The sequence below is a fragment of the Opisthocomus hoazin genome, chromosome 3, assembly GCF_030867145.1.
Source record: "Opisthocomus hoazin isolate bOpiHoa1 chromosome 3, bOpiHoa1.hap1, whole genome shotgun sequence".
In the NCBI taxonomy this organism is placed as follows: Eukaryota; Metazoa; Chordata; class Aves; order Opisthocomiformes; family Opisthocomidae; genus Opisthocomus; species Opisthocomus hoazin.
In genome coordinates this window covers 54,545,021-54,557,187 of record NC_134416.1, presented here as the reverse complement: position 1 = coordinate 54,557,187, position 12,167 = coordinate 54,545,021, and the positions used below count along the sequence as shown (strand labels likewise).

At 40.6% G+C, this 12,167-nt stretch overlaps 1 protein-coding gene across 1 annotated transcript in view; it reads left to right on the top strand.

Moving 5' to 3' along the window:
- LAMA3 (laminin subunit alpha 3) overlaps positions 1–12,167 on the top strand; it is a 121,133-nt gene that overhangs the window by 85,256 nt on the left and 23,710 nt on the right. The window contains exons 41-49 of the mRNA XM_075416313.1: positions 2,305–2,414; positions 4,239–4,319; positions 5,719–5,825; positions 8,459–8,509; positions 8,878–9,029; positions 9,569–9,679; positions 9,779–9,890; positions 10,456–10,623; positions 11,759–11,955. Coding sequence (XP_075272428.1) covers positions 2,305–2,414; positions 4,239–4,319; positions 5,719–5,825; positions 8,459–8,509; positions 8,878–9,029; positions 9,569–9,679; positions 9,779–9,890; positions 10,456–10,623; positions 11,759–11,955 — 1,089 coding nt within the window. The remainder of the gene's footprint in view (positions 1–2,304; positions 2,415–4,238; positions 4,320–5,718; positions 5,826–8,458; positions 8,510–8,877; positions 9,030–9,568; positions 9,680–9,778; positions 9,891–10,455; positions 10,624–11,758; positions 11,956–12,167) is intronic.

The following is a 12,167-nucleotide window of genomic DNA, read 5'->3' as shown; positions in this document are numbered from 1 at the left end:
GGGCTTCTCGGTGTGGGGTTGTCACGTTTCATATCTGTTGGCCTCCTGCCTGCTCACCTGGAGCGCTGGGTCCCAGTACCTTCACACATCAGCGTCTCTCCAGTGTTCGACTCCAGAGGCGGCTTTGTGAGGCTAAGCCCAGGCCGAGCCTTCCCTCCACGGCAGCAGTGCAATCCTCACCGGCTCAGGTGGCAGCTGTCCTGCTGTGGGCTGCGGGAGGGAGAGGGGTGCAGCGCTGCACTGCTGAAAGCCAAGGAGAACGGGGTGCATGAAGAGCTGGAGGAGACGGAAGAACTGGTTCTAATGTGTAGGGAAAAGCCATCTTTCTGCCTTTGATCAGGCTTGGAGTCCTTGTGGTCCCTGCCCTTCCTCCTAGAAAGGCACGTTCCCTCAGCAGCAGCATGGTGCTGAGACCTGCTCAACCCAGGACATGTAGTTTCATGTCACGTAGCCCCATGTACATAAGTGTTACTGACACACTCTGCTCCAGCTGCTTTGTGCCATATGGGTGCATAAGGAGTCAGCTGAGGGGTTTGCTTTCAGAGTTTGCAACACTTGATGGTTTGGAGATGCTGTGAATCCAGAGGGAGTTGCTGCTCTGGCTTCTATTCCGCTGTACCGTAGGAGCACTGGGTTGTGTTCTCCAGTCCTTATATGCCAAGTAGCTAGAGGAACAGCATGGCACATTCAGAGTGGCTTGTAGAAATATCTTAAACTTTTTTCGGAGTTAGGGATTTGCTTCAGTTTCTATAGACAGACTGAGCAAAACAAAAAGCCAGGAGATAAACTTGGGGGAGGAGGTTGCTCTAAGGTGAAACCAACACAAATATCTTTAAATACATCTCTTTTACTCTTTTTGCAGTTTAATTTATTCTTCAGGATTATAAAAATTGACAGTAATTATTCAGAAACAGTCTGAATTTTCTGTGAGCTTTTTGCAGGAATGTGTGCACCAGCTTTTGTAGAGGCTGCATTTTGAAAGGGTTCCTTTTACATACACAGTGTTTTCATACTACTTTCGCTTCCCCTAGTTAAATGGCCCATATGTGAACTAGAGCTTTTTCTGTTCTTTACCAGAACCTTTCACAAGTGAGCCACAAGTTTAGTTCTTTAACCAAAATGAAAACAAATTAGGGGTTACTATGTGCAGAGGCTGAGGGAAAGGCTGTTGATGTGGTGGAGGGAATCTGGGTGTGAAGAAATGTGGAGGAGAATGGAGTGTAAGAGATGGGAGAGACAGAGCTGTTTCTCATTTGTAGGGAAAAATTCTCCTCTGCCGCAAGTCATGGTGGTAGGGCCTTCAACCGTAGCCCTAAGCCATCGAGGTCCCTGAAGTGGAAGTGTAATTTGCTCCATGACTGCTTCCAGCCAATTTCTCACTTTCTGTTTCCATCTTTCACTTTGTTAGTCAGCCCTTGGCTCTGTGGGACGTTGGATCTGTCTGTTGCACGCTAAGAAAACAGTTGTAGAGCTTGGGAGTATGAATGCCTCTTGAGTGTTGGTCACATGGAATTTTTATGGCTGCTCAAAAATGTATTTTAACAACTTCTTTTTTAAATTAACATCACTTTAGGCAGTGCAAAAGCAGCTTGCTCATTCTCTCCCTGTAATGTATAAATGCGTGTGACAATTAGCACCAGAAATAAGAATGTTCCTAAAATAAGATAGAATTCCCAACAATTTTATCGTGGAAAAAGTGGCTCTGTTGTATCAGTTGAAATTGTTTTCCCGGCCTTTGCTTTTCATTATTTATTCCAGTTACCCCAGATAAATACAAATAAGACATACACTGGAGAAAGTACATGAAATTCAATTCTAATCTGAATCTACAAAGAGAAATACTTTTTAGATTAATTTAATGGGATTTTTTAAAGAATGTACTTGGGCTCAATTAATCGCATGCTTTTAAATTATATCTGCCTTCTAATTAGTATTAAGATGCAAAATTAAAAATTCCATTTAAACATAGTGATTTTTAATTGAAATATCAAGGCATGGATGGAGAGTGCATTAATAGAATGTCCCTTAACAAACTATGCATCTGATTTTAATTTCTTTGAAAATGTGTTTAATGCTGCGTATTTATCTGTTGCATTTCCACAATGGTAAGCAAATTGTGCTTTCTACAATTAGAGAATGACGGGAACCAGTCTATCCTGGTTGTGAAGGCAGTTTGGCAATAAACGCTTGATTATGTGGAAGGGAAAGAACATATCTTCTGAGTAACTATATTTTTTTAAATAGTAGTAAAGCCATACTGAGTGGTAAAGCACTGTTAACTGTCTTGCTTGTTTCCTTTTGAAGAACTGTCAGTATAACACTGCTGGGGAGAAATGTGAGCGCTGTAAAGATGGTTATTTTGGAGATGCCACTCAAGGTTCCTGCCGGGTGTGTCCTTGCCCGTATACAAACAGGTACAGCGAAAGGTTGTAAGAGCTGAAGCAAGGGAGGGGAAAAAGAAAAAAAAGAAAAAAAACCCCAAACCCTGCTACCGTAGGAAGATAATGATCTTTGTCTGTATTCTCATATTGCCCCATTTGAGGCACTTCAGACCAGCAGTAACTTGGTGGTCTGTCTCACAGCTGTGCCTTTTTAATTATTAGAGTATTTCAATTTTCACTCAGTTCCTGAACCACAACTGCACGCTGCTTATCACCTGGGGGACCCCCAAGCAGTTGTAATGGGCTTGTGTACAAAACCACCAGTAACTGCGTAGTAGTGAGAAACATAGGATGGAAGTCTTTTCCCTAACTGGGTATATCCAGAATCTTTCTTGTTTACTGAAATGCAAGATGTAAATTGTATTTAGTCTCATGTTTAACACCGTTACTCTGGCTAGGAGATAAGTGACAGTGATGGAACAAACCTTTTATAGGAATTCAGAAAATTTAGGAAGATGCAAAAATAATGTAAAAACATTAAAGCTGTTAAGCACATATCTAGATTTCTGAAAGAGTATGGTTGCTTTTCAGGTGGAAGCTCCGTTTGAAAAAATTAAATTTTCTTGAGTTTAATAAGGCCGCCAGGCTTTTAAAATTGGGCAGTAAATGGCATTTTAAATGCATGGTGTGTTTAGCCACACTGTTTGTCATCATTGGTCAGTTCTGAAACATGAAATGTGTTAAATAAAACGAAATATTTTTAAAGAAACCTGAGCTATGAATTGCTGAAGGCACCAAGTAGTGTCTACCAGGTGCATTAGCAAACACCAGGTAGCCTGAAGTAAGAGATTTACACTATCGGACAATAGATAGGTTTTTCATTTGTCAGAGAACTCTCTGATACATCTGTTTTTGACAGCATTGGCCTCTTCTGCAGGTGCTTGCCTGAGGCTGACTGAACATATTTTGAGTCATCTTTTGCTTTAAGAGTGCTGCAACACCTAGGGAGACCATAAACCCGTGCAGTTTCATAGCTGCACATTAGGGTGGTAAATACCATTCCTGACATAGGAAATTCACTCCTTTTGGCATTGTCGGCGTTGACAGTTTTCCATCTAGTCGAATTATATGTAATTCTTAGTGCAGACATCTGTCTTTGATACACAGACTTGCTTTATGCAACTGTTCATAGATTAAAAAATGGAAATAGCAAACATGGCCTATCCCTGCTTCACCTCCTGCCTTCTTTCTAAACATCAGCCAAAAAATGTTTTTTCTCCCAGAGAAATTTGAGTCTAAACGAGTCTGCTAGAAAGAGCAGACAAAAATGTTCATTGTGTCAACCAGATATACTCTAGAGCTCCCCAGAATGGTCCACAACTCTATTCTGCTTTGGTTAAAAAAAACCCCTAAACAATATTAGCTACATAAAAATATCCTGTAATGTTTCCGTCCATAAAAAGTAAAAAACCTGCTATGCAAACAGGAGGAAATGTTGTCTAGCATAGGCTATTGATTCTTGCCTAGTAAGATAAAATAGCTACCCGTCCTTTTTTTATTTTACAACATCACTATTAAGGTTTATTTTAGGCATTCCTTTGGTTGGTGAACTATTATACTCAGTCCAGAGTGTCAGGAAATGATATTTTTTTAGTCTAAGGAAAGAATTTAGAGGGAAAGTGTCAAACTTCAAAGAATTAGTCACAGCAGTTTATCTAGAGGCAATTAAATTAGCTGAGAAGTAATTTGATGTATAAAACCTATTTAATCTGAAAGTCATGTAAATGAGCTTAGCCTTTAGAGTGTAAAACCTTTTTGATGATGTGCTCACAATAATGTTTTCGCTTCGTCTCAAAGATTTGCAACTGGCTGTATGGCAAATGGTGAAGAAATTCAGTGTCTCTGCAAAGAAGGCTATACCGGAGTTCGCTGTGAACGGTAAGTGACTTGTTTCTCAAGACCAAGGTTTTTGAGAGACACCATAAAAGGAATTATGTCTGTATCGGGTAATATACGGACGTACACATATGCATAGTGTGCACATGCTTAAGGAGTATTTATTTATATGAACAGCTGTGATAGTGTGGTGCTATAGTGTAATTCAAGATGTAAACCCAACACTCCCTGAAGAAATGTAAATAATTCTCCACAGACTATTTAGTGACTACACAGTTTTTACCAAAAAGAGAAGTGTCAGCCTCTTTGCCTAAGTGCCCTGTGCCTTGCCATATTCTGCACTTTCTGATAATAATGACTTCGTCCCTTTTCAAGTTAAAAACATTTTCCTGTTTGCTCCAATGTACGTGATGGTGCTTCAGTGTTCATAGTTCTCCAACAGAAACCACGTAATGTTTAACACCATACCCTTCATCCCAAATCATTCTGATGTGCTCCACAAGTGGAGCGTACAAACACAACGCTGAAGCCATCTCTGTTGCTAGAACACTGCAGGAGTTTGGCAAAGCACAAGAGGTAGAGCATGGCAGTTTCAGGCAGGCGGAGGAAGCAATTTCCCTGAGTTTCAGATCCAGGGAGAATTTAAGCATAATAGAGTGGTGTTGTCTGGTTTGGAAACTTGAGGCCAATAAATCATTATGTCTTGCCTGAAGACAGTAACTCCAGTTGTGCCAGCATAATGTCTTGTGCTTCAGGACTGTTAGCTTTGACATCTAAGCTGCAGGTTATAGACAGATTTTCTCTTCCAGATCTAGCTGTACCTTGGCTGTTGATCATGGCCCTTGACTCACACATTACCACCATTATAGATCTTACAACATCATGACTTGTAGGAATATTAGTCTGGACAATATATTTTACCTATAAAATATTTAGGGATCACTCACACAGACTGCTTTGCTGGCACATGGCAAGAGGAGGTACCACCCAGCAGGAGGGTGATAATGTCATTCAGTGCCATTGCTGTTTGAAATCTCAACGTGTGCTTGCAGTATGATCCTCCTTAATATGTGTTTTCTGGTGAGATCACAGACCAGAATGGTGTGGTTTGCTGGGTTAAGCCTTGTCAAATTCTCTATGCCTGTATGTATCTGTGTGCACTGTATTTTTTCAGATGAAGTGAACTATTCCTATACGAGTATTGTGGGAGTTCTTTTATTTTTAGGAAAAATTTCTGCAGTACTTGGGAAGATATTTTTAGCATAGTGCAGAGATACTGTAAACCAAAAATACACTCTTTTTGTCTAAGTCAAGACAGGAAATCAAAAGTTCTTGAAAGTTTCTTCAGGAGAATAACTGGGGTTTTTTTGTCAAGGGAAAGTGTATTTCACAGAAGTAGCTTCAAATATTTAATAAAAAATATTTGTATCTCTTTATGCAGCTGTGCTCCAGGATATTTTGGAAATCCACAAAAATATGGAGGTTACTGTCAGAAGTGTAATTGTAATAGTAATGGACAGCTGGCTAGCTGTGACCGCTTGACTGGAGGTATGTGGAGGCCGATGAATGTGGAAGGGAGCATTGTTTTCTCTCTGGGAAGCAGGGAAAGAAGATACTTAGATCAGCTGAAGTGAAGAGAAGATGTAGACTTACGGGAAATGCAGATCACTTTTAACAAAAAGTAAGGTTTCCTGAAACATAACACTATGGGAATATAAGGGCTGTGCCAAGTAATCAAGTTCACCCTTGTAAGCCATTTTGTTATCTATTTCCCTTCATAAATATTATAAATTTTATTTTGTTTTGCTGTTTCATGGGTATGTTTTTGAATGCATTATGGTTCCTCTTCTGACATAGTTAAGTCATATCTTGCTGGTCAGTGTTACGGGCTTATGAAACCGAGCAGTCTCAATATGCCTTTTTGAAATGTATTAGGGACAGACCAGTGACACCTTCAGAGTCTGCATCAGGCACTGCCATCTTAGGTATCCAAACCAATGGTGTTTACAGTGGAAGTTAGGACCTGACTCAGGAGGCTGTTTTATAAATCCTGCTATACGCCATTCTGCCATCGAAGTCATCCGTGATTTTGCTGGTATCAGTCGCACATGTACTGCACTACTAGTAAGCTCTCATAAGAATATTATGCCAATGACATATGTTTGCTTTATCTGTTATAATTCTGAAGTAAAGGGCCTGAGGCTACATACTTCAGTTCCCTTGGGATACTGATTTCTATTCAGAAACACATAGGCCACTGCTCCTGAAAAGGGCCTTGATTCTCCCATATTTTCATTCTCCAGTAATATTACACTCTTCTTTCCCTGTAGGCTGCTTTTCTTCCTCAGATGTTAGTGAAGTGTCAAACTAATCACTCCTAATATTTCCATGCTCTTAATTTCTCTGCACTGCTTTTCATACTGCATCCAAATGACTGCCAAGGATCGCCTTATCTTTCCTTGGGCACAGAAATTAGAAAACCAGCAAGTGATGTGAACTGCTGTTGGCAGCTGGTGCAATTTTTCAATAGCTAGTTCTCATTTAATATTTCAGCATTGAAGTAATACATCTTTATTATATTTATACCTTGTGTGGAACAGATCCAAGCAGTGTTTGATGTTTTGTCATTCCGTTCTTTTTGAAGCAAGAGTTTGCTAGGACAAACTAATCTGTAGGGCAAAATTTAACAAGCCAGTTTGTTTTCAGTTTGTCTCCAGCTATATATTCTGATCAGCCGTCTCTTTCTCCACATTAGGAGTACAAGCCTCTGTGATCATCAGCACAGCATGTTCTAGCAGGTTGCTTGTGCGTGATGTTCGGCACTTGGCCAGGCTTTTTCATTTCACCATTTCTTGGCTGATGTTGTTTGGGCACAAGCTGTAATAATAGTTTTATTTAATTGGTACTTCATAGCGACAGCTGAAATGTGTCTGGTGTTAGCTGAATTACACAACAGCAGAACTGCACGGGTATTTGAATTTCGGAATAATTTCCTTCGTTCTTTTACAAATACATTCTTTGTGACTTGCCTCCTTCTGGCAGCAGCGCTCACTACTAATCCCATTTTACTTCCTGACGGCTTAATGTGTGAGTGCCAAGAGAAATGGCACAGCTAGGCAGTTTGTTCCAGGCTGTTTCATGCTGCTGTTAAAGTTCAGGCCCAATTTTATCACTGTGACCTCTCACAGTTGCAAGCCGTTGTTGACTCTTGATGGCAGCAGCCTATACCCTGAGTGTGTCCTTTTCCTTCACAGTAAAAGACATGCGCAGCCCTTATAATTTTCAAGAGGAGATAAGAGTTTGTCAGTAGGACCAAGCCTGTAAAAGGGACTTCAGCATCAAGATGGGGAGATTCCTGTCCTATACAATGGCATTTTTAGGAGCCAGTTCCTCTCCTGCCTCCTAGAAGTTAGGATCCCAGGATGTTACAATCCCACATGCACCTGGAGAATGTTGAGCTTCTTATGACAGGGTTTGTCAAACAAAGAAAACAAAACAGCACACTGGATAGGCAGTCACTCGTGCTAGCTTGTTAGAAAGTCTGAGGGCAATGTTTGTTATTTACCACCTGTATGTGTGGTTCAGGCTCCGTGCCTTGGATCGCATACAGTGCCGCCTCCTGTGCATACACTGTGGATTTCTCTCAAGCTTGATTAATCCCTTAATCTTGCAAGGTGTGACAGGTATGAAGGAAGGCCATAGACATTTCTTAGTTCCTTGTGGGTGAGACGTCCTTTGGGAAATCAGGATCTGTGCTTTGAACGTGGATGCTAAAGTGGATAAAGGGGTTTGAACCTATGTCCTGGGTAGAATGCTTTAACGATACAGTCTTGGCTCCAGTCCCGGTGGTGTTATTCCAGGCAGATTCTAGCAATACATTCAGCACACTTGATGTGAGAGAGCCTCCTGCTGCTACCCAAGTAGCATATATTGAGGCGCTACAGTCAGTTTCCTTTGAGGGATGAAAGAGGTGTTGATCTCAGCAAGGCGTCAGTGGGAGCTGCATGTTTCGGCATGCTCAAGCCTTCTGGGCATTTCAGCTCGTTCACAGTGGGTATGGATTTATGAAAGGGTAGCACTGTGCTTTAATGGCTGCCAACCGTGAAAAGTGAGGGCAAAAATGCAATAGTAGTATTTCCATAAGACGACTTGGGTTACTGATTACAGTCTTGTGATTTCAGAATGTTTCAATAATGAACCAAAAGATGTGGATCCCAATGAAGATTGTGACCGTAAGTAGTAAAATGGAACTGCACTTAGATTGCCTTCTGCTGACTTTGGATGCATACTGATGACTCCTTTAAGGGTGGCAGAGTTTAAAAAGGACTGGAGGTGTCCTGTAATTAATCTTTCAAAAGCAAAAATGATAGAAGAGGTGGTCAGCCAGCCAGATGTAAATGGAGCCTCCTCCTTATTTCTGGCTTTGGTCACTCTCCTTAATACTGTGGGCTTTGCTGTTGCCTTTGTTCTTCAGGCAGTACCAGGTGATGAGCATCAAAGTGTTTCCATTCCATCTCACTTATTAACGTACGCAGTGAAATGTTCTTTGCACCAAGTATCAATAGTATGTATTGTTTTCCTATGCTCATGCTCCCTCCAGCTTGCGATAGCTGTGTAATGACATTGCTGACGGATCTGAGCACAATAGGTGATGAGCTTCAGCTGATTAAGTCTCAGCTGCAAAATGTCCATGCAAGTACCCACACACTGGAGCAGATGAGACGTCTGGAAACACACATCAAGGACTTAAAGGTAGGTGCATATAAACAGAAAAGTGGATTTCGGATTAAGTGGATAAGAACTGAACCTAGGAACTTATGCTGTCTTTTCATCAGCTTGCAAGGAAACGTACATCAACTTTTGCTTTCAAATACCAGATGTTGACAGCACTGGGCTTCACCTGTTGGAAGACAGCTATTGTTTCCATGTCACACTCAGAAAGATAATGAGTGTCCCTGCTTTTTCTGAGGCCTGCTCACCTTGAAAGCTGTATCTCTGAGGTTTCCCTGTAGCTCTTTTTCCAGCACTTCCATGTCTCTGTATTACCAAAAAACCCCAACATTCCAATTGCCAATACCAAAATTCATTATAAACAAAATTTTCTTTGGTTGGAATAGCAGTTGGTATACTCCCAGATAAAAAAGCCCAGCTTTGGGGCAGCAATTGGTCAGCCTTCATGTTAATACTGCTGCTTTTATTTACCTTGGGTAAAGATCTAACCCAGTGAATTTTTGCTTTTTGTCTCCTGTGTATGGGTGATTTATTGGATTTTTTTTTTCCTGTCTTTTCAGGTCTTATTGAACAATTACCGTTCTGTTGTTCGTAATCAAGGTTCAAAGGTAGATGAGTTGGAGACAGAATTCATTAACTTAAATCATGATTTAAATGCTCTCCAGGAAAAGGTGACTTACCAAAAAAATTTAAAAATACATATCTCTTGACTACATATTAGCATGCTGTATCCAGATATTTTTAATCTAGTCAGTTCTTTCCCTTGCTAGGCTGAAATGAACTACAAAGCAGCTGAGATGATATTTAATAATTTTGGCCAAACTCATCAGAAAGGAAAGGATTTGGTTTCACGAATACAAATAGTTGTCAACAATATACAAGGTAAAAATAGTTTCTAACTCCATAACATGTTTTGTTTTATGGAATCTTTTCAGTGTATTTACAATATTCTTAATTAAGCATGAGAAGTTTTCTTAGAAAACAACTTCATAAATCAGAATTTAGACATAGCTGTGGAATTCACTCTTCCTATTAGAAATCTAATATATAATGTTAGTTTAGGAGGCTACCTTCCCTATGTAGTGAACAGGGGCAGAGAAGCTTTACCACAGGGACATTTAGAGCAACAAATTGTCTATCCTGGCTTTAGTCTGACTTTAGTCTGGGTTGCTGTCATAGGCTCTTTTAAGTTAGAAGCTCAGAATTATTGCGGTGAACTTGGTCATTTGTGAGAAATTTCAAGCCCAGTGCCATCTTACTAGCTCTGGTTGTGTGACATGGGATACTTCTCAGCTTAACACAATTATGCAAAACGGATCTGCTTCATTAAGGAATTCAGGAATAGGCATGTCTTTTTCAGAAAAGAGACCAACCGGCCCTGTCATTTGTGTCTTTTCCATAGACTTAAGCGCATCCTCTCTTTGACTTTCGCAATACTTTTTTCTAGTGCTCTTGGAACAAGTAGCTGGTACAAATGCAGAAGGTAACAACCTGCCCTTGGGAGATGCTGCCAAAGAACTGGCCGAAGCTCAACGCATGATGACGAAGATGCGAAACCGCAACTTTGGCCAACTTCAAGCAGAGGCAGAGAAGGAGCGAACAGAAGCTCAGCTGCGTAAGGGCTTGTTCTCTTAGCTTCTTACCCTCTAGAAAGATCAATCTTAAATCTGAAGCGTTATTGATTGCTGGGGATGGAGTGCAGGGAGGGGCATTTTGCAATGTATCCCTGGGATCTGTAGCAGGGGAAGCGGTAGGTCTGGAGGGAATTTAAAGACATTTTCAGTTTGTTATGGAAGAACCTGAGTTGAGCTGGGGAAGAAACCCAGTAGATCCTTCTTTCAGAACTAGATCGTCTTAATAAAATGTAGACGTAGCTGATCCTAATATACCTATGTAGTGCTTCTGTGTATGATAATAGGTATGCTATGGTACATGCAGCTATTTTAGAGGAATTACAGGTGTAATTTAACGACAGATTTTCAGAAGCTGTTGGAGTAGTCCAAGGGCCAGATCATATAAGGATAAGGAAGTTCAGAAGTTCTAGTTGCACTGGTTGTACTCCATTTTATGTTCTTTGCATGTGTTTGACTGGGACATTCAGACACTTGATTCTGGACGTTAGAGACAGCAAGAACAGCCAAGTCACAGTCTTATCTCCGAATCTGGGGCATAGCTGAGGAATGTGAAAGACCTTATGAGTGATAATAATATCCCCCAACTTTGGACTTTTGATACCTACCTCTGAGTAATTCTTCTGTATCCTATCTTGTAGGCAATGAAACAGGCACTCTTAAGAGTGTGATTCATTTGGCCTCTTTTATATTTCTAGCTTATCTGAGATTAAATGTGCCCATATCTCTCCCTTGATTACAGAGGAAGCTTCGATGACTAGTTCAGATGTAGGCGTCTACATTGTAGATGAAATTGTTGATGAAATTGTGTTAGTTCCAAATAAAAAAAGAAAACAATTCAGCATTTGCAGATCATCTTCATCCTTACTTAATTTAGAAATAGCCAAATCAGTGTTTATCTGTGCTCTGTCTGCAGCAGCAAACTTTTGAGCAGATTTGATCCAGAGAGATGCTGAATAGCATCCCTGCTATAGTAACACTGAAATTAGCGCTGCAAAGGATGCTCAGTATTTCACAAAACCGCAGCTTTCTAATCCTAAATGGCAAGCCCTTTTGAAGGAAGTTTCTTCAGGTTCCCTTCTCTGAACAAACCTTTTCTTTCTGGTCCTGATACTGCAGTACTGGCACGTATTAAGAATGAACTACAGAAATATCACCAAGAAAATCATGGGCTTATTAAAATTGTGAGGGATTCATTGAATGAATATGAATCCAAAATCACCGACCTTCGTGAAGCCCTGAATGAGGCGACGGGACAAATTGAGCAGGCTGAAAACTTAAACAAAGATAATGGAGTTCTGTTGGAGGACATTAAGGTAATGTTGGGGTTCGGGAGAAGAAAGTTAAACCTCTGGAGGTAAGAAGTGCTTTTGATTGCTGCTTTTGACCTTTCAAAGCCAAGAAGCACTAATTCTTTAGACTTTCTCCAAGCTCTCTTTCCGTCTTTTGGTGCATGTATGGACAGGTATAAATGTAGTCTGCTCCCACTTGTGGCCTCCTTACGTGACCGGGACAGGGTGACCAAGAC